This window comes from Microtus pennsylvanicus, chromosome 15 (genome assembly GCF_037038515.1).
Source record: "Microtus pennsylvanicus isolate mMicPen1 chromosome 15, mMicPen1.hap1, whole genome shotgun sequence".
Classification (NCBI taxonomy): Eukaryota; Metazoa; Chordata; class Mammalia; order Rodentia; family Cricetidae; genus Microtus; species Microtus pennsylvanicus.
The window spans coordinates 8,989,087-9,014,861 of NC_134593.1; the positions used below are offsets into that span (position 1 = coordinate 8,989,087).

General features: G+C 41.5%; 1 protein-coding gene across 11 annotated transcripts in view; it reads right to left on the reverse strand.

The window, feature by feature from the left end:
• Positions 1-5,664: 5,664 nt before the first annotated feature.
• The window catches only part of Ktn1 (kinectin 1), a 102,166-nt gene continuing 82,055 nt past the window's right edge, over positions 5,665-25,775 (reverse strand). For 7 of the 11 annotated variants that reach the window (XM_075949731.1, XM_075949729.1, XM_075949722.1 and 4 more), the window contains 7 exons: positions 25,345-25,416; positions 25,032-25,115; positions 24,792-24,875; positions 17,918-18,001; positions 15,478-15,573; positions 14,770-14,886; positions 5,665-5,751 (listed from right to left, as the gene is read on the reverse strand). In XM_075949731.1, coding sequence (XP_075805846.1) covers positions 14,782-14,886; positions 15,478-15,573; positions 17,918-18,001; positions 24,792-24,875; positions 25,032-25,115; positions 25,345-25,416 — 525 coding nt within the window. In that variant the 3' untranslated portion in view covers positions 5,665-5,751; positions 14,770-14,781. The remainder of the gene's footprint in view (positions 5,752-14,769; positions 14,887-15,477; positions 15,574-17,917; positions 18,002-24,791; positions 24,876-25,031; positions 25,116-25,344; positions 25,417-25,775) is intronic. The other 4 variants (XM_075949732.1, XM_075949728.1, XM_075949730.1 and 1 more) reach the window with 1 other exon arrangement.

Sequence of the window (25,775 nt, forward strand, 5' to 3'; positions counted from 1 at the left end):
CAACATGAACTTTAGGAAAATGCATATTTACCATCTTATGCCTATGCATAACAGACCATGAGTATGATTAAAAGCAGATGCATCATGGGAGATGTGTACAGTGAACCAAGACTTAGGTAACAAAAGCCCGTGGGTAAGAACAGAGCCTCACCGATGCTCTTCCCCTACCAATCTATTCTTTTCCTAATCCACCAAAGCAGCTGCGGGCAGCAGTCACAACTCTTGCATAAACCACTCAGAGCCCACTGCTCTCTTCCAGGAAAGACATCCACCATAAATGCTTGCCCTGCTCCTCGCATGGACATCAGGTCCAGACAGACACCAGCAGCATTGCCAGCCTATCTCCTAGCCTCTTCACCTCCCCCACAAAGCGGATAAACCCTGAGTTTGAACAGACCCTACAGGGGCACCAGGGACAAAGCTGACGTGCACTATCTCGAAGGGCGACTCTGGACGTCTCACGTGAGCTTCATGCTGGGCTGTACACTTAGTTACACAAGTCTTAGAGATAAACGCTCGTGCTTTCTCTGTAACGGCCCAGTCTGAGGAAGCAGGTTCATCAGACTGTCCTGGAAGCAAGTCTGTGTCATGTCTCCTGACTGTTACCTGATGTAGAAGGGCCCAGTCCCCTGTGGCCAGTACCTCCTATGGGCAAGTGATTCTAGGTGTGAGAAAGGTAACTGAGCGATGAGCCTGACCAAGTCAGCAAGCAGTGTTCCTCCGTCTGCTCCAGACTCACTGCACACTCTGAATTCCCTCAGCAATGGCCTGGGATTATGTCATGTAAACTGGGTTTGGTCAGTGTTTACCATAGCAACAGAATGCAAATAAGAATATATTCAAACATTCATTCCCAGAGTGGGCCAGCCAATTATAATATACAGTGTACATAGTACAATACACTCAGAAATATAGAACTATGTTTATTACTGTGAGTCAAAGAAACCAGACAAAGCTATACCTGATTCCATATATAAATTTGAGAAAGTTCAAAGTAACCTCAGTGACAGAAGCATATGAGCTGCTGGGAACAAGGAAGCAGAGACACAAATGTTTTGTAATTAATGCTTTTGTTCATTTTCTCAGCTGTAGTGCTACAGTGTAGGGATACAGCAAGATGTAGCCAATGGTATACATGTACCACACAGACTGCTGTTAAACAAGCCATAAGGTCTCTCAGTGTGCTCCCGTGTTGCTGATGAAAGCAATCTAGATCAATCTGTCTGTTTATTTCCTGTGGAATGCAAACTAACCAGCAGGCAAACCGCCTGACGGACCCATGTGCACACGCCACAAACCAGCTTTAGCCCTCGGCAGACAGCCTCAAGTCTGCTGCTAAACTACAAACGGCACAAAGACCTACACACATTTTCAAAGCATACAAAGCATATTGTTAGGGTATGTGCAGTTCTCTGGGTACATGACATGGATTACATGTTCACACAAGATAGTTCAAGTACAGGCTTGTTTAAGTCAAACATGCTAATAACTGATAAATGAGAGGAGGCTGTTTTGCTTCTTATTTCCTATAGGTGTCAAGTACCGTTTTAATATATTCAAAGACAACAAATCCATACATATAAAAACTTGTAACAAAGTAGTCCAGACAAAAACAGCTTAAAATTAATTTATTTAAAACAAATTTTACACAAAAGTTGTCAAAGAGCAAAATGAAAATTACAAAAATACAAAACAAGATACACTTTTTAAAATATGGATAATTGCCAGATGCCATCAAAAAACTACAGGAAAGAAACAGTATGCAGAAACAGTAGCTCTCCAATTTTTTGGTCTGAGAATTCCTTCAGATTTAAGAATCTATTCTGTAACAATATTTAATGTACTAAAATTAAAACCAAAAAATTATTAAAAACCTTTTTGTCATATAGCAGAGCTGATCATGCTTTTCCATCCCATGATTTCTTCCAAATCCTCCCCGTCTCTCCACCCACCCAACTCCACACCCTCTCTTAAAAAAAAAAAAAGTCCCACCAAAAAACAGAAACCAAAATATACAAGCAAAAGATCAGTAAGACAAAAAACACCCAAACAAAGCAAACTAAGAACACCACTGAGCTCATTTTATGACGATACGCCTGGGCATGGAACCTACCCTAAGGTGTAGTTTATATACTCAGTGAGACTCCATTGGAGAAAGGTAGTTTTCTTTTGCCAGTGGGTATCAAGTGCAGATTGTTTCTTGGTTAGGGGTGGGAGCCGTGTCCACCTCCCCCCAGCAGTGCTGCGACTCCATCTGGCGAGAACTGGAGCATGCCGTCGCCAGTCTCTGAGTCTCTATGTGCACCAGTCCGGTCATGGCTGGAAGACACTGCTTCCTTGGAGTAGCACAAGTGTCACGGTGAAAAGGGCAAATGGCGTCTTATGAAATTGGTTTTGACCTTCAAGGCCCCTGGTGCCACACTTGGGAGAACCACTGAGGTAGGCAGGAGAAGACGAGGAAGGCACAATGGCACCAGGAACAAATCTCTCCTTTTAAATTGACCTTTCCTGCACAATCTTAAATTTTCTCTAGCTACAATTACATGCACATTATTACAGAGATGTGTATGTAGATATGTATATGTTCACATGTCAGACACAGGCCAGAAGGCTTAGGCTCAGGACTGGCTCTCCTGAGAAGCCAAGTCCAGGTTTTCACATCTACAAGGAAGAGGGTGACAGAGATCTATCCCTTGCCTACCTCAACATAACCTGGTGAAGAATAAAACATGCACTCCAAGTTAAGTGCTTTTAAGCTAGTTAGTACACAATAAATTGGAGCATATTGCTAGATAACGTGAAATTATTCCAGGGAAGCAGAAAGCAAAACCTGAGTGAAATGAGAAACACCTACCAACCAGTCTGTCATCACCTAAACTTAAGTCTTCTTAGCCAATCAGTCTCCACCTCGCCCTGTGTTTTACACAAACACTGACCTTGGCAGCCCAGCTCTGGTAAGAAAGACTGTTCTTTCCTTCCTACACTCTCTTGTCTTCTGTGAGGAGCCAGATAATGGACTCTCTCACAGGAGGGTGCTACCGGCAGCCTTCTCCTGGTGGTCTCTGCTCCTCTCACACACAGCAATCTCCTTCCACTGCTGGACATGACAAAAACCACTTACAGCGGGATTTATTTTGGACAATGGTTTCAGTCTCTAATTGGCTGACTTCATTGACAGGGGAATATTAAGCCAAAGTGAATGTGTGCTGGAGGCTAGAACCTTTATGATACATCACCTGCTGGAGGCAAGAACCTTTATGATACATCACCTGCTGGAGGCGAGAACCTTTATGATACATCACCTGCTGGAGGTGAGAACCTTTATGATACATCACCTGCTGGAGGCGAGAACCTTTACAATACATCACCTATCACTAGGGCCACCAGCTGGGGACAAGTCTTCAACACACAGACCTAGGGAGCAAGAGAGCTGTATTTCCTATCTATAGCATATAGCATCTAGGGAAGTCCTCACAGCACCGGTCATAGCTGCAGTTCTGTGGGTAGTACAGTAACTCCCTCACTAGCCTAGGCTTTCACACAGTGTCACTGACTTCTAGGAAACTGGTGCGCTTTCTCACACCAAGGGAAAGGGCTGCTTCATGGGCATTCCCACCCATTCCTTCCATACCTCGCCATTCTCTTCCGGAGTATCGACAAGTCTGCTCCCAAACACATACGTTCTAAGACAGTGGAAAGAGGAGCACTGGGACTAGCAAAGCCTTTCACTGCCTGTACGACTGCAGCTCTAGGAATATTTAACCTAAGGCCAAAGACTGAGAGCCCAGAGCTACAACTGCCCAACTGAGCCATCACTGAATGGGAACATGGTCACCTTTCCCTATGTTACTCCAGAAGCTGGCTAGACTGACATTCTCCAGGGACAAAAATTTCTCATATGATTTTATATAAGAAATCATTAAAAATTACACATGCCCCAATAGCATTATCGTGAATATCCCACCACTTCACAGGCAAAAGATGCATGAATGTGTGCTTACAACATTGAGGGAGGGGGCAAGTAATTGGGGGTTAAGATGACATTTAAAACAAAAGAAGCCAGTTGCTTTGTGATTGGGTCTTACTTTCTAGCCTAGGCTAGCTTCTAACTCATGATCCTCTTGCCTCTACTTATCAACTGAAGTTTGATGAGTGTTGTGGTTGTTTGAATTGGTACGGCCCCATAGACTCATGTTTTAGATGCCTGGCTCTTAGGGAATGGCATTATTAGAAGGTTTGGCCTTGTTGGAGGAAGTGTGTCACTATTGGTCTCATATATGCTTAAGCTATTCCCAAAGCACAGTTCATTTCCTATTGCCGGCAGATTAAGATGTAGGACTCTCAGCTCCTTCTCCAGCCCCATGTCTGCCTACATGCCGCCATGCTTCTCACCTCTGAAACTGCAAGCCACCCCAATTAGATGTTTTCCTTTATAAGAGCTGTCATGGCCACAGTGTCTCTTCATAGCATAGAAACCCTAGCTAAGATAGGCGTACACCACTAAACCTACTTCAAAATAAAACAGCTCTAAACAGAAAGAACATGAAGTGCAAAACCTCTGTGTGGGAGAAGCATGACTCTTTGTCCAAGAAAACAGTAATAAGGGCTGGAAGGATACCTTAGAGGTTAAGAGAACCTCTGCTCTTCCAGGAGACCTTGATTCCCAGCACCCACATGGCAGCTCACAAATCTTTAATCTCCAATTCTAGCAGACTCAGTATCTTCTGCCCTCCATAGGCACTATATACGTGTGTTACACATACGTGCATGGCAGCAAATCACTCATGCACAAAAAATAAAAAACAATTTTTAAAAAAGAAACACCAATAATACTAAAAAGTACTTTAATGCTCGATGGTACAAGATAGTTGTCAACTGTTATTGCCATTTGAAGAAAACAGTGCCCGCCCCTTCTCTCTCTGTCTCTCTCTCTCTCATACACACACACACACACACACACACACCCTTCCAACAGCAAAGAGACTGCACGACAATATGACAGAGTCTTTGGACAGGAAAATTTCCCAGATGTTGCTTTAAAACAAGAGTAGTGATGGTAAAATAAAGCAGAGCCTCCCTCCCCCCCCCCCCCCGCCATGGTGGGTGGGACCTGCATGCCTGCACCTTCCTTGTCTTCACCCACACCATGGTACCTGACACAGCCCTGTCCCACAGAGGACACAAAGGTCTAGACAGGACTTGTCTTGTTTGGTGGCTGCAATTAGAAACTGCATTCTAAATGATCCCAAGTGCTAATGACACTGTTAAACTCAATGAGAATCAGAGTGGGTCGTATCTGAATAATAAGTGTCCCTTTATTTGCTGAGTACATTAGCAACAAAAGTGTTTCCTGGAGCTGATGTCAGTGGCAGTTACTTCCCAAATGTTGAGTAAAGCAGTGAACAACATCAGTATTAAAATGTTGAATTTCATGTTGTCTACACCACTTTGATCTTCTGAACAACTGAGCAAAACAAGGTAAACGATGACATTTATTTTATATTTAGGAATGTAAAGGTCTAATTATTCAAACAGTTTTATTATAAAACTAAACTCTGGAGGTGTCTACAGAGTTGGCTTTTTAAAGTGTTTTCTCTTTAAGTCAGTAGTCTAACAAGGGTTAGAAAAGACAAAACTGTTCAGTGTCTGACAAAGTAGAAAGGGTGAAACATAAATAAGGCTTTAATTTGGCAAAATATAATACAACGCCTTCTGTTAACTTCTAAGGAGTAATTTCCCGAAGACTTCACTCTGTAAAAGATAAGAAAGCAATCCATTTAGAGCACAGGCAGAAGAGACCCCCATGCTGTATCCCATGCATGTTTCATGAGATCCAGAGCAGTTCCCCCTGATGGTAATCCAAATGAGAGTCTCAGGATTCAGGAGACTTTTAGGTGTGTCTTAAAAAGAGAACAACCCTGAGAAGTCATTTTACTACTGTTGGTCAGAACAATGCAAACCTAGGGCACCCGTGCTGAACAGACTGAATGCATAAACCACAACATAAGCACAAACACACGCTGGGTCAGGAAGTAGTAGCCAATCTCAGGACATTTTTTTAAAGCCCTTTTCATAGCACCATATCTGCATACTTGCATCTTTTGCCCATATTTCCGATATCTATACCACTCACTATATGCAAAGAAAAGCTTCAGCAAATTATAAATGATGTTGGCAAAGTAGTTTTAGAAAGAAGTTATTCTAGAGTAGATGAAGAAATTATAGCAAGGAAAGAAAAAACGGAATGAGAAAAATGACTTATTAGGAATTCTTGTTAATAAGTGAAATAGAAACTTAAAATCTCAAGGTGATGATGGTGCACACCTTTAATCCCAACCCTCAGGAGGCAAAGACGGGCAAACCTCTGTTAAATTCGAGGCTAGCCTGCTACATACAGTGAGTTCCAGAACAGTCAGAGCTATACAGAGAAACCCTGTCTCAAAAAAGTGAAAGAAACAAACAAAAGTTTTATTTAAACAAGCAAACAAACAAAAAACTTCAACTGATGATCTGCAGGAGAAACAAGATTAAAGAAAGGAATGTGGTCATGCAGAAACAAAGCAGTGAGGCTGAAACCACAGGAAGAAGAGGTGAAATGCAAGAGGCTCCCTAGAAACAGAAAGCAAAGCTGTCTGCCTTCTGGGAGAGCAAAGTGCCTGAAACATGACTTGAGAAAACGGAAAAAGGAGCTTACACTGTCAGGAGTGAGCACTGAGGCGGTTCAGTGTGCTCAGTCTTCGGAGCGGAGGTTAGCATTTCTAATAGTATGAGCGTAGGTCGGCTAAAGGTCTCCTAAATAGAAAGTGTGACCGGCATAACTGCCACATCACAAGTAAGTCTGTCAACTTTTTCACACACCTAACCCATCTATGAGGTTATGGTATGGGTTCTGAGTGGCAGCTTGAGTTGCCCCTTTATATGGACAGGGTGTCACCATTATTTTGGAGCAAACAGTCCCAAAAGAAGACTATCTGAAATATTCTGTGTATATTCAAATGCTCTTCCCTAGGCAGTATGATTTAAATCATTTAAAGAAATCAAAACACTGTTAACAAAGCCTCCTCCATTCACCAGCAGGAATACAAGGCATTTTTAAATGCTGCTAAAGCTGAGCTTCTACAGTTATGTAAGCAACAAGAGCGCATACCATGATCTAATGATGGATTTATTATTTCTCCCAAAGCAAAACTCTCACTTAAAGTATAAAAAAGTAGCTTTTGTCCCCGGACCATCGAGCTACCAGGCGGCCCTGTTTAGGTACTGAGGAGTTCCATCTGGACAGGTGAGTGTGTGCTATCCAGGGGCGGATTGTCCCGGAAGAGAGCACAGGCCCCCCTCCCCCAGCTCCTCCTGCAGGGCTGTCTTTCTTACACCCGACACCCCCCTCCCCCACACAAGCCTGCGTTTTCTGCTAGGTCCTCTGCTCAGGAACAGTTTTCTGCTCCTACACTAAGGCGACCCACCCAGAGCGGTGAGTGCCTGCCTACCGGGCAGGCCTCAAGGACCCCCGAAAGGGAGCCCAGGCACCTTCAGCTTGTGCTCCAGGGGTGCCTCTGCACTCCTGGATCTCGTCCCGCCTGCCCGGTTTCTTCCTTTTGTCCCCGGATCATCGGGCTACCAGGCAGCCCTGTTTAGGTACTGAGGAGTTCCATCTGGACAGGTGAGTGTGTGCTATCCAGGGGCGGACTGTCCCGGAAGAGAGCACAAACCCCCCTCCCTCAGCTCCTTCGGCAGGGCTGTCTTTCTTACACCCGACACCACCCCCCCCCCCAAGCCTGCATTATCTGCTAGGTCCTTTGCTCAGGAACAGTTTTCTGCTCGTACACTAAGGCTACCAACCCAGAGAGGTGAGTGCCTGCCTACTGGGCAGGCCTCAAGGACCATCCCCCCCCCCCCCAAGGGAGCATGCCCACCTTCAGCTTTTGCGGCAGGGTGTCCTGTGTTCTACTTGTCCCCACCCTGCCCCCCAAGTTCTCCCTTTTGTCCGCTGGTCACTGGACTACCAGGCGTCTATGTTTCGGTGCTGAGAAGTTCCATCTGGACTGGACGGTTCCTGCTAACAATGTAACACTGAAGAGTTACAACCAGAGAGTCAAGTCACAGCAAAGACTGGACCAAGACACCAGGCCTCTCCTGGCTCCATTTGAAGGAAGAGATGGGAAGGCGCCAAGGCAAGAATTCCTCCAACAACCTGAAAGGCAACATGACATCACCAGAATCCAGAGATCCCGAAATAAGAATTGTACACCCTACTCTAGAAGAATTAGAAGAAATCGACTCAAAAGTGAATTATATGAAAATAATAGAAGACCTTAAACAGGAGGTGAAAAACTGCCATAAACAATTAGAGATCACAAACAAAAAGGTAGAGGAAATGAATAAAGCGCTCAAAGATACCCAAGAAAACCAAGAGAAACAAGAAAAAGCATTCAAACAGGTAAGGGAAGTAGTTCAAGACATGAAGAATGAAATGGAAGAAATGAAGAAAACACAAACCGAGGGAAGGATGGAGATGGAAAATCTGGGTAAACGAACAGGAAATACAGAGACAAGTACTAACAACAGATTACAAGAGATAGAAAAAAGAATGTCAGACACTGAAGATACCATAGAGAAAATATACACACTGATCAAAGAAAACAGCAAAGCCAACAAATTCTCATCACAAAACATTCAGGAAATATGGGACACAATAAAAAGACCAAACCTAAGAATAATTGGGATAGAAGAAGGAGAAGAAGTACAGCTCAACGGTCCAGAAAATATATTTAATAAAATTATCGAAGAAAACTTTCCCAACCTAAAGAAGGATATTCCTTTGAAGGTTCAAGAAGCATACAGAACACCGAATAGACTGGACCAAAAAAAAAAAACCCTCGCCATATAATAATCAAAACACAAAACATACAAAATAAAGAAAGAATATTAAGAGCTGCAAAGGAAAAAGGCCAAGTTACTTATAAAGGTAAACCTATCAGACTTACACCTGATTTCTCTATGGAAACAATGAAAGCCAGAAGGTCCTGGATAGATGTACTGCAGAAACTAAGAGACCATGGATGCAAACCCAGACTACTATACCCAGCCAAGCTTTCGTTCACTATAAATGGAGAAAACAAAATTTTCCAGGATAAAAACAAATTTAAACAATATGTAGACATAAATCCAGCCTTACAGAAAGTAATTGAAGGAAAATCACAAACCAAGGAGTCCAACAATAACCACAATAACTCAAACATCTAGAGACCCTTCACCAGCACAACTCAAAGAAAGGAAACACACAAACTCTACTACTAAAAAAGTGACCGGAACTAACAACCACTGGTCATTAATATCACTTAATGTCAATGGGCTCAACTCACCTATAAAAAGGCACAGGCTAAGAGATTGGATACGAAAACAGGATCCAACATTCTGCGGTTTACAAGAAACACACCTCAACCACAAAGACAGGCACCTACTCAGAGTAAAGGGCTAGGAAAAGGCTTATCAAGGAAATGGACCTAAGAAACAAGCAGGTGTGGCCATACTAATTTCTAACAAAATTGACTTCAAACTCAAATCAATCAGAAGAGATGGAGAGGGACATTTTATACTCATAACAGGAACAATTCATCAGGATGAAGTCTCAATCCTGAATATCTATGCCCCTAATATAAAAGCACCCACGTACGTAAAAGGAACATTACTAAAACTCAAGGCTGCCATCAAACCGCACACACTCATAGTAGGAGACTTCAACACTCCTCTCTCACCAATGGACAGGTCAATCAGACAGAAACCTAACAGAGAAATAAGAGAATTAATGGAGGTAATGAAGCAAATGGACTTAACAGACATCTATAGAACATTCCACCCAAATAGGAAAGAATATATGTTCTTCTCTGCAGCTCATGGAACCTTCTCGAAAATTGACCACATACTGGGTAACAAAGCAAACTTCCACAGTTACAAAAAATATTCGTAACCTCCTGTATATATCTGATCACCATGGATTAAAGTTAGAATTCAACAACAATGCTACCCCCAGAAAGCCTACAAACTCATGGAAACTGAACAGTCAACTACTGAACCACACCTGGATCAAGGAAGAAATAAAGAAAGAAATTAAAGTCTTCCTCGAATTAAATGAAAATAAAGAAACAACCTACTCAAACTTATGGGACACTATGAAAGCAGTCCTGGGAGGAAAGTTCATAGCACTAAGTGCCCACTTAAAGAAAACAGAAAAAGCACACATTGGAGACTTAACAGCCCACCTGAAAGCTCTAGAAAAAAAAGAAGCAGACTCACCTAGGAGGAGTAGAAGACTGGAAATAATCAAACTGAGGGCTGAAATCAACAAAATAGAAACACAGAAAACAATCCAAAGAATCAATAAAACAAAAAGCTGGTTCCTGGAGAAAAATCAACAAGATTGATAAAACCCTATACAAACTAATCAAACGGCAGAGAGAGAATATGCAAATTAATAGGATCAGAAATGAAAAGGGGGACATAACCACAGACACAGAGGAAATTCAGAGAATCGTTAGATCTTACTACAAAAGCCTGTATGCCACAAAACTGGAAAATGTAAAAGAAATGGACACTTTTTTAGATAAATACCATATACCAAAGTTAAACCAGGACCAGGTGAACGGCCTAAATAGACCTGTTAGTTGCGAAGAATTAGAAGCTGTTATCAAAAACCTCCCTACCAAAAAAAGCCCAGGACCAGATGGTTTCAATGTGGAAATCTACCAGAACTTCCAAGAAGACCTAATACCTATACTCCTTAATGTATTTCACAATATTGAAACAGAAGAGTCATTGCCAAATTCCTTTTATGAAGGTACAGTTACCCTGATACCAAAACCACACAAAGACTCAACCAAGAAAGAGAATTACAGGCCAATCGACGCAAAAATCCTCAACAAAATACTGGCAAACCGTATCCAAGAACACATTAGGAAAATTATCCATTATGATCAAATAGGCTTCATCCCAGAGATGCAGGGCTGGTTCAACATACGAAAATCTATCAATGTAACCCATCATATAAGTAAACTGAAAGAAAAAAACCATATGATCATTTCATTAGACGCTGAAAAAGCATTTGACAAAATCCAACATCCCTTTATGATAAAAGTATTGGAGAGATTAGGGATACAAGGGTCCTACCTAAATATAATAAAAGCAATATACAGCAAGCCGACAGCTAACATCAAATTAAACGGAGAGAAATTCAAAGCCATCCCACTAAACTCAGGAACACGACAAGGCTGTCCACTCTCGCCATACCTCTTCAATATAGTGCTTGAAGTTCTAGCAATAGCAATAAGACAACATAATGGGATCAAGGGGATTCGAATTGGAAAGGAAGAAGTTAAACTTTCGGTATTTGCAGATGATATGATAGTGGACATAAGCGACCCCAAAAACTCCACCAAAGAACTTTTCCAGCTCATAAACAGCTTTAGTAATGTGTCAGGATACAAGATCAACTCCAAAAAATTAGTCACCCTCTTATACACAAAGGATATGGAAGCAGAGAGGGAAATCAGAGAAGCTTCACCTTTCACGATAACCACAAACAGCATAAAATATCTTGGGGTAACTCTAATCAAGGAAGTAAAAGTTCTATTTGACAAGAACTATAAGTCTTTGAAGAACGAAATTGAAGAGGACACCAGAAAATGGAAGGACCTCCCCTGCTCTTGGATTGGGAGGATCAACATAGTAAAAATGGCAATTCTACCAAAGGCAATTTATAGATTCAATGCAATCCCCATCAAGGTCCCATCAAAATTCTTCACAGATCTTGAGAGGACAATAATCAACTTTATATGGAAAAACAAAAAAACCCAGGATAGCCAAAACAATCCTATACAATAAAGGATCTTCTGGAGGCATTACCATCCCTGACTTCAAACTGTATTACAGAGCTACAGTGATGAAAACAGTGTGGTACTGGCATAAAAACAGAGAAGTCGACCAATGGAATCGTATAGAAGACCCGGATTTTAACCCACAAACCTATGAACACCTCATTTTCGATAAAGGAGCTAAAAGTATACAATGGAAGAAAGAAAGCATCTTTAACAAACGGTGCTGGCACAACTGGACGTCAACCTGTAGAAGAATGAAAATAGACCCCTATCTATCACCATGCACAAAACTCAAGTCCAAATGGATTAAAGACCTCAATATCAGTCCGAACACACTGAACCTGACAGAAGAGAAAGTGGGAAGTACCCTACAACATATGGGCACAGGAGATCGCTTCCTAGGTATAACCCCAGCAGCACAAACATTAAGGGCCTCATTGAATAAATGGGACCTCCTGAGACTGAGAAGCTTCTGTAAAGCAAAGGACACTGTCACTAAGACAAAAAAGCAACCTACTGACTGGGAGAAGATCTTCACCAACCCCGCAACAGAAAAAGGTCTGATCTCCAAAATATATAGAGAACTCAAGAAACTAGACTTTAAAACGCTAATTAACCCAATTAAAAAATGGGGCACTGAACTGAACAGAGAATTCTCAACAGAAGAAGTTCAAATGGCTAAAAGGCACTTAAGGTCATGCTCAACCTCCTTAGCGATCAGGGAAATGCAAATCAAAACAACATTGAGATATCATCTTACACCTGTCAGAATGGCTAAAATCAAAAACACCAATGATAGCCTTTGCTGGAGAGGTTGCAGAGGAAGGGATACCCTCATCCATTGCTGGTGGGAATGCAATCTTGTGTAACCACTTTGGAAACCAGTGTTTCGGTTTCTCAGGAAATTCGGGATCAACCTAACCCTGGACCAAGCCATACCATTCTTGGGAATATACCCAAGAGATGCCCGATCATATGACAAAAGCATTTGTTCAACTATGTTCATAGCAGTATTATTTGTTAGAGCCAGATTCTGGAAACAACCTAGATGTCCTTCAATGGAAGAATGGATGAAGAAAGTGTGGAATATATACACAGTAGAGTACTACGCTGCGGTAAAAAACAATGACTTCTCGAATTTTGCATGCAAATGGATGGAAATAGAAAACACTCTCCTGAGTGAGGTAACCCAGACCCAAAGAGATGAACATGGGATGTACTCACTCATAATTGGTTTCTAGCCATAAATAAGGGTCACGGAGTCTACAATTGGTGAACCTAAAGAAGCTAAATAAGAAGGTGAACCTAAGGAAAAACATATAGTTATCCTCTTGCCTATGGGAAGTAGACAAAATTGCCGGGGAGGAAAGTGGGATCTTGGGGGTGGGGTGGGTTGGGGGTAAGGGGAGATGGGGAGAGAAAAGTGAGAAGGGGAAGATGGAGGGAACTTGGGGAAACAGGATGATTGGGATAAAGGAAGGCTGGATAGGGGAGCACGGAAGCACAATTCTTAGTTAAGGGAGCCACCTTAGGGCTGTCAAGAGACTTGAACCTAGAGTGGCTCCCAGGAGCCCAAGGCGATGTCCCCAGTTAGTTCCTTGGGCAGATGAGGATAGGGAACCTGAAACGACCCTATCCTATAGCAATACTGACGAATATCTTGCATATCACCATAGAACCTTCATCTGGAATGGATGGAGATAAAGACAGAGACCCACACTGGAGCACTGGACTGAGCTCCCAAGGTCCCAATGAAGAGCGGAAGGAGGGAGAAGATGAGCAAGGAAGTCAGGACCACGAGGGGTGCACCCACCCACTGAGACAGTGGGGCTGATCTATTGGGAGCTCACCAAGGCCAGCTGGACTATGACTGAAAAAGCATGGGATAAAACCGGACTCTCTGAACATGGCGAACAATGAGGGATGATGAGAAGCCAAGGACAATGGCACGGGGTTTTGATCCTACTTCATGTTCTGGCTTTGTGGGAGCCTAGCCAGTTTGGATGTTCACCTTCCTAGACATTGACGGAGGGGGGAGGACCTTGGACTTTCCATAGGGCAGGGAACCCTGACTGCTCGTTGGACTGGAGAGCGAGGGGGAGAGGAGTGGGGGGAGGGGGAGAGGTGTAGGGGGAGGGAGAGAAGGGTGGGAGGAGGGGGAGGGCAATGGGAGGCTGGGAGGAGGGGGAAACTTTTTTTTTTCCGTTTCTCAATAAAAAAAAAAGTATAAAAAAGTAAATTTCTTGGATTATCTACAAAAGCAAACTCAAACAAAACACCAACTTGGTGTGGTGGTGCTGCTGCAATTCCAGATCAGTGGGGGCCTAGCCTAAAACTGCCGGAGCAAGTCACCACAAAACAAGAAACAAACAAAACAAAACATGCCAAACCCCCTTCCATCTACAGAAACCATGGAAATCTGACGCTGCCATCTTTAGGTATACAATAAATGCTGTGTACACATTTCATGTTTCTAAGTGAGGATGGCTTCATTTTCAGTCCAGCATTGAGAAAACAAAGCCAAAAGCACCACAAGTCATAAAGGGAGGGAAATATCACAGAGACACTTGCCCTAACCTAGGATCAGAATCCACTAATGGGCAATTGAAGGCATCATGACAACAGACGGGCAGCCAAGGCAGGTAGCCAAGTCACAGAGAAGCTGCTCGACAGAAGGCTGAGTAACCACACTAAGATGCTTTTCCTTTAGACCAAAAGACTTCAAAATACACCATGAGAGAAACAAACAAGAAAGGTCACAGCTAAAGCTGGAAACGACCGGGATGGAAAGGGATCTTCTCTACAGGGAAGGAGAACTGATCTAATGGAGAGTACATTTAGACGTACTTCTCCCCCACTATGGTGTTCATAAAGAAGCAGCAGGATTTAGTGTCCATACCCGCAGCCAGGATCATTTCTCCTTCGTGAGCTGTTGATTGACTTCCTGAAGCAGCTGCTGTAACTGAATCACAGTCTGATTGAGACTCACAGACATTGTCTCTTTCTCAGGAGCCTCCTGAAAACACAAATACAAGAGATGATATTTTAAAAAATATAAATGTGGAAGATCTGAACATTTATTTAAAGAATTAGCAATAGTAAAAATTGAACAGAAAAATGTGGCACACACTATCTGGCACAGAAGAAACTATGCTGCTTAAAATACCAACCACAGAGGAAAATCTAGTCTGTGCATACTGGAAATAATGTATTTTTTCTTTTCAGAAGACAAAAAAATTATGTTAAAAAAAAATAAAATAAAAAAGAAAAGCCACCTGTCCACAAAAGAGAACATGCCTCCAACAACTCTAACCATAACGCCACACACCGGGCTCTGACTGGGTGCCAGAGCTACCCCCTCTTCAAGGTTGTGCCCTCTGACAACCCTAGGACAGGTAGTATTGCCATTTTCTTTTACTGAAGCAGAACAACTAGGGTTCCTCTAGGCCACATAGGGTGTTAATAAGAAACATTTGATCCCTGAATCTGCCCCTGCCCAAACATGGAAGCACAGCTTGAAGCCAAAGACTGGTCTTGCACATGTCTGTTCTTCAAAACATCCACAGGACAACTGGCCTAGAAAGCTGGGGCTACAGGAAATACACACCACTTCTGGGGAGACAGCACTGTTCCCGATCACGGCATTGTCTCCTGCAGCTTTCAGTGAGATTTTCGAGTGGATAAAGTTCAGTGACTGCTGAGCCTGTAACAAACCAACAGGGAACACAGACATCAAAACACACAGAACAAACAACCCAATGTGTAGTGTACAAAATTAAAGCTCCTCACAGTGTGCAACGTAAAACTTTCCTCACAAAAATGAAAATAGCTACATCTCCAACAAGCTAAAAAAACATATATTCACACTTTCAAGAATTCAAATACAGGAACTATATAAAGAAATCAAAACACTGATATTTAGGTTTAGTCTAGATTAAAGTCTAGATTAAAGATTAAGTCCACCAAATCCAACCCACTATCTGCTTTCTACAGCTCACATTTAAGAATAAGTTTTACCCTGTAGTAACTTTGGACTGGAGAGGGAGGGGAGAGGAGAGGGAGGAGGGGGAGAAGGGTGGGAGGAGGGGGAGAAGAGTGGGAGGAGGGGGAGTGAAATGGGAGGCTGGGATGAGGTGGAAACTTGTTTTTTTTTCTTCCTTTTTGAAACAAAAAAAAAGAATAAGTTTTACGTTTTAATTAATTCTGAGATAGCCTGATAGCTCGGACAAGGCTCATGTTGAACTAAGGACGCTCTAGCCCTGCTGCCCGAGTAGCTGAGTCATGTCCATGTGCCACCACACCTGGAGTTCTGTGTCTCTGATGTTTCTAGTTTTCACTACCGAATGAAACACGTACGAATATCACATGGAGACCGCTAATCCTAAACTGAGTTTGCTGACTCCTGGTCTGAATCCTTCTTTGAACATAAAACACATTTAGAGAAAACTAGCAGGAAATGTCCTGTGAATGGTCTCCACCATGCTTTATGTTTTCAACTGTAGGTTTTCCAAAGTGTTTTATTAACTCTTTCAGTCTGTAATGTCGATGTGCATTCCAATTCCAAAGGAGTATCCAATGGGGCAGAGGCAGACAGCCGCCACCTGACCTCGTCATTTCATCAGCACACATACTATGGCCTATCTACGTCTCTAAGCACCTGCTTTAGTATCCTCAAAGTTCTGTCTGAGAAACTGCATTGCCAGGCTAAAATTTTATATTTTGATTCATAGGCCAAAACTTAAAATTTAACAGACCAAATTAAATTAAGAGTTTGTACTTTCTCTGGGCATGGTGGCACACACCTTTAATCCTAGCTCAGGAGGCAGTTGGAGGGCAGTTGGTCTACACGGAGAGTTACAGACCAACCAAGGCTACACAGCAGACTCTATCTCAGAGCAAAACAAAACAGAGTTTGCACTTCAACACAAACTTCCTGAATTCCCAGTTAACATTTCATCTGCACTTAAGTAATCTGAAATATTTCAAGTATTTCTCAATTCTTAGTCTTCTGTATTAATAACAATAAGCATTAACTTTGAAAAACAAAAACTTTTTCCTATTCTTATGAAATGATACAGCATGATACTTAAATAAGAAACTTTTAAAAGATCTGTTAGCATATAAATATTTAAATATTGAGCAGTTCCCAGTAATTGGTGCAAGTATCAAAATTTAAGTTGTGTGAATACTTGATTCTGCAATTCCAAGAAAGTGACAGAGGCGATTTTTATGATATATATATACAATCTCCCATAAATACCAGCATGGTTCTCACCATCTTTGTTTTAAAGCTTACATGTTAGGACAACTACACATGTCAGAGTGACAAATCACCTGGAACCAAATGAAGAGCAAGAAACAACCCCAAAATCCTCAATTTGAGTATGAGAATAAGAAAAACATTTGTGTTCAACCTGGCAGCACACATCTGCAATCCAGCTGTCCCTGAGTTCAAGGCCAGCCGCAGATACATATTGAGGCCCTGTCTCAGGAGAAAATGGAAGGAAAGGCAAATGCTGGCACAAAGAACTGAATGAAAGGAACAAACTTCTGAAACTACAGATGTGTACACTTCTTCTTCATAAGCAAACAAATGTACTTTGTAAAGACAACGGCAAATCTTATTTTAGAACTTTGGAGGGCTAGAGAGGTGGCTCAGCAGCTAGGAGCAGGGGCTGCTCTTCCAGAGGACATGAGTCTAGTTTGCAGCACGGACATGAAGCTCACAGCCATGTGCAATCCAGTTACAGGGGTCCAAGGCACTCTTCTGGTCTCCAGAGGTACCAAGTACCCATGTGATAAGCAGACATACATGCCAACAAAACAGTTATACACATCAAATAGTAATTCTAAGGAATTTTTCAAAACTAAAGAAACAAAAAGTAAAAACTTTAACATCAAATGGGGAAGTATGTGAAAGTTTTTCCCCCATGCACCAGAAGCCTAAACTTCTAAGGACCCAAAAGGACAAGAGCAGTTTTCCAGTGTCTGCTCAGGAGGCATGCACAGCATAGGCGGGGCAGTTTCCTGGCCAGGCAGTGTCTTACCTTATGCAAATCATCAGCCACCTTCTTTCTCTCACTTTGTTCATTCTGAAGTTTTGCACGTGTTTCATTTAGTTGTGTCTTCAACTGTAGAAACAGAATAATTAACTTAATTTGCATACTAATTTGCTTAGGAAGCATGAATACAGAATGAGCTCTTAACAGCCTTTCCACCAAGTGGATTAGCTAAGAGCAGACCAAAAGCACAGAAGAACTGGCAGCAGAGGTCCCATCTGCAGAGCAGAACCTGAGAGAAGCTACAGAGTGAACTAGAGTTTAGTGTAGAAACCGTCAACCCCAAACCACAGCCAGAGGCTAGGAAAGTGCCTCTGAAGAGAGTTACTGAGCATACTTACTGAAATTATTCCAAACTAAAAGGAGAAGAGGAAATTTTCAATTGGCTTTAAAACACTCCTTTAATCTAAAGTTCTTTAAAAAGTCTGTTGTGAAATAACCTTTTTGTACAATGTGAAGATGTGTCCCTCAGAGTGGTTCAATACAGAGCTGAATGGCACAGAGGATGCTGGGAAAAAGCAGGGTGGAGTCACCAGCCAGATGCAGAAGAAGCAGGACGTGCAGCAAGAGAGGTAACACGACAGGACGTAGATTAGTAGAAATTGGCTAACTTAAGTTACAAAGGCTAGCTAGAAACAAGTCCGAACTATAGGCCGAGCTTTCCTAGTTAATAAGTCTCTGTGCCATACAGGGAGCCGCTACAAAGAGTCCCACTAGAAATAGCATCCAACATGAAGGCTTGTATTTTCACATGAAACTTAAAAAGGTTCTAACACACAAAAACAGAGCCAAATGAAGCTTCCTAGTTCCTCAGTCTCTCATTCGGCCATGGTATAGACACATGTCCCCTAGCCACTATCTGCATCTCCCAGTCACTGCCTATGGGCACCGTACCAAGAGCTAAGCTGCACAGTGATTTAAGATTTTGCTCGTGCAAACAGAAAAGGTTACAGATAAAAGCAGGCTAAGACGGGGGGGGGGGGGGGGACCTCTAAACAGGTTATAGTGTATTTAAAATGTGCATAGGCTTAAGAAAAGTAAATGGGTATAGACAGTCAAAGCAAAACAATAGTTTATATATAATAAGATAAGAGCTTTTAAGAAAAAGATAAAATATTAAAAGGGAAGCCACATAAAGATGAAAAATACACAGAGAGTCTGGATCCTGTATGGTATTGTATTGACTTTTAATTTTTTGATTGCTAATGAGTAAACAACAGCTGCTGAGAGACACTGGAATATAAAAACTATTAAATTAAAGCAACCTATATATTTTTAAATGTCTTTACTTGAAAATGGAATTCAAAAAACTATTTACATTGGAGAAGAGGCTAAACCTTTTTTCTACAGAAAACAAAAGAGTGTGGATTCACTGAAGGTTGATGAAGATCAGATTTGATTGGGGAAGACTCTCTGAAAATACTTGCTACAGACTAAGGAAATACAGCTTAAACCGTAAGACAGGTGGCATGTATTCTACCTACTCAGACATAGAAAAATCACCTTTACCTTTCTTCTGCACACTGCACAGTCCACACTTGTGTTAAGGTACATACGTATGTTACCCTTGAAAATTCAGGTCAGGTATGTTTTAAGATCAAGGGGGCAGACATCAATGAGAACAGGTGACTAAGGTGATCCAGCCTTAGAATGCCTCTGCTGAAGGCTCTCCAGAGTTCTGCATACAGAAGAACTTCAAGACTGCTGGCTGAGATGGTCCAGCCTCACAAACTATTTTAGCCAAGACATAACCATTACCTTAAGTTTTCTCAGGGTCCCCCAAAGATTCCAGAACCCCCAGAAAACAGGAAATAGTCTAGAGAACACAATGCCCATATTCCCAAGAGATGGGGCAGGTGGTTTTTGGTCATTCAGTGGGTTATGGATGTTTGTCGTGGTTTAGTGGGACTGATTTCAAATTATTATTGGTCACGGTCAGATCAAAAAAAAAAAAGCTGAAAAAGGTGAATCAGGGACCTCTTTCTGAAGAGAAGAAGTGATGTAGGAGGTCCCTCCATATACTGTGAATGTTTTATATTGGTTAACAAAGAAGCTGCTTTGGCCTATAGAAGGGCAGAATACAGCTAGGCAGGAAATCCAAAAAGAGAGAAAGGGAGAAAGAAGGCATAGTTGGGGAGACACCAGCAGTGGCCACAGGACTAAGACACCAGAACATTACTGGTAAGCCATGAAGAACATGGCAATATATAGATAATTAGAAGTTAGTTTATTTATATGTAGAGTTAGCCAGTAAGAAGCCTGAGCCATTGACCAAATTATAATATTAAGCCTCCAAATGATTATTCCATAAGTGGCTGTGGGGACTGGTGGGCAGAAGAGAAACCGATCTAGTGGATCTAATGCAACAGAGAAAAAACTTCCAACTACAAAAGGGGGGTTGTGATATAGATATGACGGGGGATAAAATAGAGATATGATATAGATATGATGGGGGATAAAATAGATATGATGGGATAAAATATAGATATGTAGATATGATGGGGGATAAAATATAGATATGATATAGATATGATGGGGGACAAAATATAGATATGATATAGATATGATGGGGATAAAATATAGATATGATATAGATAGGATGGGGATAAAATATAAATATGATATAGATAGGATGGGGGATAAAATATAGATATGATATAGATAGGATGGGATAAAAGGGTGGATTGCTGAGTCTACTTTTGAACACCCACTAGTCTCAAATATCTTACATCGATAAAGATTTTGGTATATTAATGCAAATTTAAAGTTATTCTGGGGGGCTAGTGAGATGGCTCAGTGGTCAAGAGCACTGACTGCTCCTCCAGAGGACCTGGGTTCAATTCCCAGCACCCACATGGTGGCTAGCAGCTGTCTGTAACTCCAGTTCCAGAGAATCTGACATCGTTATACCAATGCACATGAAATAAAGTTAAATAAAGTTTTTTTAAAAAGTTATTTTTGTTAGAACAGACTGCAAATACATTTCTGGTCTTGTTTAGGGCATTGTACCTATGCAGCTCACTTAACAATTTAATGTAAATTTCTAGTCACTGAAAGTTATTATTACAAACTATTTAGGATAATAAAAAACTGCAGGTTAGTAGTTAGCCATCTATAACTTGTAGTCATGTCAGGTATGTTTTCAAGGTCAAACAGATATATTTTAGATAGATGGTCATCAAGCACTTCAAAGACTGGCAAAACATGGCATTTAAAATGTTTGGTTAAAATAGGGCTTTTTATGACAATGAGACAGGTCTGCTCATGGTAGCACTGATTTACTCCAGAGAAGATGGTAGGCATCAAAGAAACTCCACATGGAGTTTGCTTTCAATGTGGCATGGCTAGCCATTTGGACAAGAAACTGCACTTGTCCTAACTGCTGACCGTACGCTGTCCAAACTGTAAAATCAGTATACAAAGGAAAAAAACTTTGGAGCTTTGCCAAGATAAGGCAGGTCAGTCCGTGAAATCTCCTGTTTCATAGAAAAGTCTGCCAGACATTCTGCAGGACACACAGGAATGCAGCTGCTGAACTCTGGCAAAACATGGTGTGACAGTCCTTCAAAATTCCTGCTTCACAGAAAAGTCTGTCAGATATTCTAGGCCTGTAGGCCAAGATGGATTCCCCAGCATTGCTGAGAAATCTTGTGACTGTCCAGCTGTTCTTAGTCACCTTGAGGTGTCTGTCTCTGTCGTTTCTTAGTTTTGAAAGTGGCTCGCACTGCCCAAGTCTTTCCCGGATTTGGAGAGTCTATGTAGTAATAGTATAGTTTCCTTAGTTTGGCAAAAGGTAAATTAGGTACAGAGTTTTGGGCTCATCAAGATAGAATAAATAATGGCATTATTTTCTTCTAATATGCCAGATACAAATGGACTAGATATTGTAAATGTAATTCTTACTTGATAATTGTTCTTATTGTATATAGTTTCATTTGTTAAAGCTAATACCTTTCTTTTCTATTTATTTATTTATTCTTTTTTTTGTTTTGTTTTCTTTGTTGTTGTTTTTAAAAATAGGGTTTCTCAGTGTAACAGCTCTGTATGACCTGGAACTCGCTTTGCAGGCCAGGCTGACCTCGAACTCACAGAGATCCACCTGCCTCTGCCTCCCAAGTGTTGGGATTAAAGTGCCACCCGGTCTGATAATTATTCTTATTGTATATAGTTTTACTACGTTAGAGTTAAAATCTTTCCTTTTTATTTAGACAAAAAGAGGGAAATGCTGTGAAATAATCTTTTTGTACACTGTAAAGATGTGTCACTCAGATTGATTTAATTAAAAAGCTGAATGGCCAATAGAATAGCTAGGCAGGATTTTCAGGGGATAGATGACACTGGGAAGAAGCAGGGCGGAGTCGCCAGCCAGATGCAGAGGAAGCAGTATGTACAGGAGGAGAGGTAAGAGCCACAAGCCACATAGAAGGATGTAGAAAAACAGAAATGGGTTAATTTAAGTTCTAAGAGCTAGGAACAACCCTAAGCTATAGCTGAGCTTTCATAAATAATAGTGAGTCTCTGTGTCATTTACTGGAGAGCCAGTGGCCCGATGAAAAACTCCAAATACAAAAGTCAGTTGGGGTACTGAAGAGTTAGCTGTGTTTAAGAGAACATGCTGCTCTTAGAGAGGACCTTGGTTTGATGCTCAGCACCCATATACTGACTTTAACTCTTCTCTCACAACTGTGCTAATTCAATAGAAAGGAAATCATCCATATTGCCTCAAAAGTTAATGCCAGGCATGGTGACGTATACCTTTAATTCCAGCATTTGGGAGGCAGAGGCAGACAGATCTCTGAGTTTGAGGCCACCCTGGTCTACAGAGTGAGTTCTAGGACACCCAGAGCTACACAGAAATCCTGTCCCAAAAATGGAAAGAAAAAAAATTAACTGATTTTGCCTCCAAGCCACAGGCATGACTTTCCAAACACCTCTGGAGACTAAACAAGAATAACAAGTAAGTAACAAGCAAACAAATACACTGACATTTAAAATGGAATGGGGAATTTCCACTTGGACAATTTATTTGGGGAACCAAATTTGAATGCCTAAAGCTATTTGCTTTTCTTACTTAACTGAGAGTTCAGTCTCTTTGGCAGAGAAGGTCACCGTTTGGCACAAGAACACAACGATGTGTATATGGCCAAGCAAACTCATTTTATTTTAAAATAAGGCAACTATTACAATCACTTAAAATGGTCTCCTAATAGCAGAAGGAACCTTCTAAACCACATTATAGGCTTACCACGGTGGCATACCACAGGCCTGGCAGGTGTAAAATACAGCAAATACATGCACAAAACTAGTCTTATATTGCAATGGAAATGGGTCTAATTAAAACAAGGGTTTGGTAAGTAAAACAAATTTTAAAAATAGGGGTGGGTGGGTGTGTGGGTGCGCCCACTATAAACATACATACACATATACATAGTACTCTGTATTTACTTCTCATACAACTCTTAGAAACTAATTCTAATAAATCACTGGCATGCATCTTGGGCGCCATGGTGCACACCTGTAATCTCAGTAAATCATAATGCTCTGCAAGCGGGGGCAGGCAGAGTGCTGCCAGTTCAAGGCTAGCCTGGATTATGTGGCCAAGAATGCCAATTAGGAGCAAACAACCAGGTAGAGGAAACAAGGGAAGACAGGGAAGGGTAGGGAGGAAGAGAACGGTGAGAGGTATGTATGAAGATGCTATGCTGAAACACAGTACTAAGCGTTAACTTAAAAACTTTTAACTGTAAAAAGAAATGCATTCCCTAACATAACTGCGGTGACAAAGAGCGCCCAGGAATGGGAGTAAATGAGGTGGAGGTTTTCCTTGAACCTGTGCAGAGCTCAATGAAACAATCTAGTGTGAAGAGAAACCTACTGGATTCTTCCTAAAATTTTACATCACAGGAAGATACAATGATTAGCTATAAAACAGAACAAGACAGCTGTTTCCACCTAACAGCTCAAAAAACTTTAACAACAGGAATGCAAAGAACTTCATGTCTTAAAATATTGAGCTGCAGCTAGGCCTGGTAGCACAGTCCCCACCTCTTGGGAGGCTGAGATGACCTGGACTATTAAAATCTCTCAGCTACCTTAGACAATTTAGCAAGACCCTTTATCAAAATAAAAAGGGGGGAGGGGCTGAGGATATACTTCAGAGATAGAATGCCTGACTATTATGCATGAGGTCCTAGGTTTAATTCCTAGAACCACAAGAAAGAAAAAGAAGGGAAGGAGGGAATCAGTCAGTCATTTTAGGTTATTATGTGCTAGACAATATATTGATAATGAATACTGGCTCATATCTGTAATCCCAGCTAAAAGACTGAGACAGAAGGATTACTGTGAGTACGAGATCAGTCTACGTAATAAATAGACCCTGTCTCAAAAGAACAAACAGAAAGAACAAATAAATTACTTTTAAAAGTTCTGAAATTTACTTTTAAAACAACTAGTTAGAAGCTTAGGTCACTCCCTTGAACGAAGAACACATATCTGTAAACTTTCACAAGCTTCCTACAGGTCAGACACTTAGGAAGCCCAGTTACCTGTGACAGCTTGAGAAAATAATCCTTGCTACTCCTCCAATCTTTTGTTTCTTTATTCACCAAAAAGTAACACATTGTTTGAGAAATTAGAATAAAAAAGGTAGGAAACTTTGAAATATAGCTGAAAGCCAAACATGCCATAATTAGGAGCTAAGAAAAGAAGAACCATCTTCAGAGACATCAGAAGAGGAAGACTGGCTCCCACTGAACAGAAGTGCCAAGCTAAAGGTGTTAGCCAGGAGTCTGGTGGGTCACCACCCCAGCACGCGTGTCTCCAGAGCCCACCGGCGCTCAGAGGAAGGCCAGCTGCTTACCAAGTTAAGCTCCTCATTCTGTCTTACTGCTTCAGAATATGAGTCATCAAGCTTTCTCTGCAGCTCAGTCAACAGATCTTTCAGCTGCAATGAAGTTTAAAGTTTAAGATTGATCGCCATGACGACCCATACTTGGTAGCTACCTGGAAGCTCTTCTACACAACTTAAACGGAAATAAAACACTCTGTCTCTACTTAATTTGAATTGAAAAGCACTTTAAAGAACTTCTGTCACACGTACCTCTCTGACCTCTGTCACATAAGTTGACCGTTCAACCTCTGCTTTCTCTAGCTCCATTTCCAAGTGTTCTCGTTCTCTTCTCAGCTGTCACACAAAGCAAGGAAGTCAATACATTTACATTTTCCTTCCATGGTTTTTCCCATAATGGGAGGTTAGGATACCCAGGAATTTAAAACTGTATTAACTCAAACTACTCAAGAGAATAAAAACATAATTATATCATTAGATATAAAAGTAGCCTTAAAATAGTTGGGCAACCCAAAATGATAAAAATGGGTTCACAGCTTACAAGTATAACTATCAAATAACATACATTTTCCATATCTTGGTTTTCTCTTCTTAGTCGCTCCAGCTCTTGCTCTGAGGACGTAAAGGAGGATTGCATCTGAAACATGAGACAGCGTAAGAGAGCCACTGGGGACAGAGGCACCCCACTCTCACCACAAGAGTGGACAGCACAAGCTCCCACTCTCACACAGGTGTCCATATTCTGAACTGGGACATGGTATCATCTACAAATGTTCTATCCTAGATCACAGGGTAGAAATCCTAGCTTAGAGTTTTTTTAGTTTTGCTTTTTAAATTTTTACTTGTTTTATTTGGGGAAGGGGCAAATATAAGGCACTGTGCATCTGAGGTCAGAGGACAACTTGCAGGAATCAGTTCTCTCCTTCCATAGGGGTCCTGAGGATGGAAGCAGGTTGTCAGGTTTGGCAGCTGCCTTTACCTACGAACCTTTCGCCA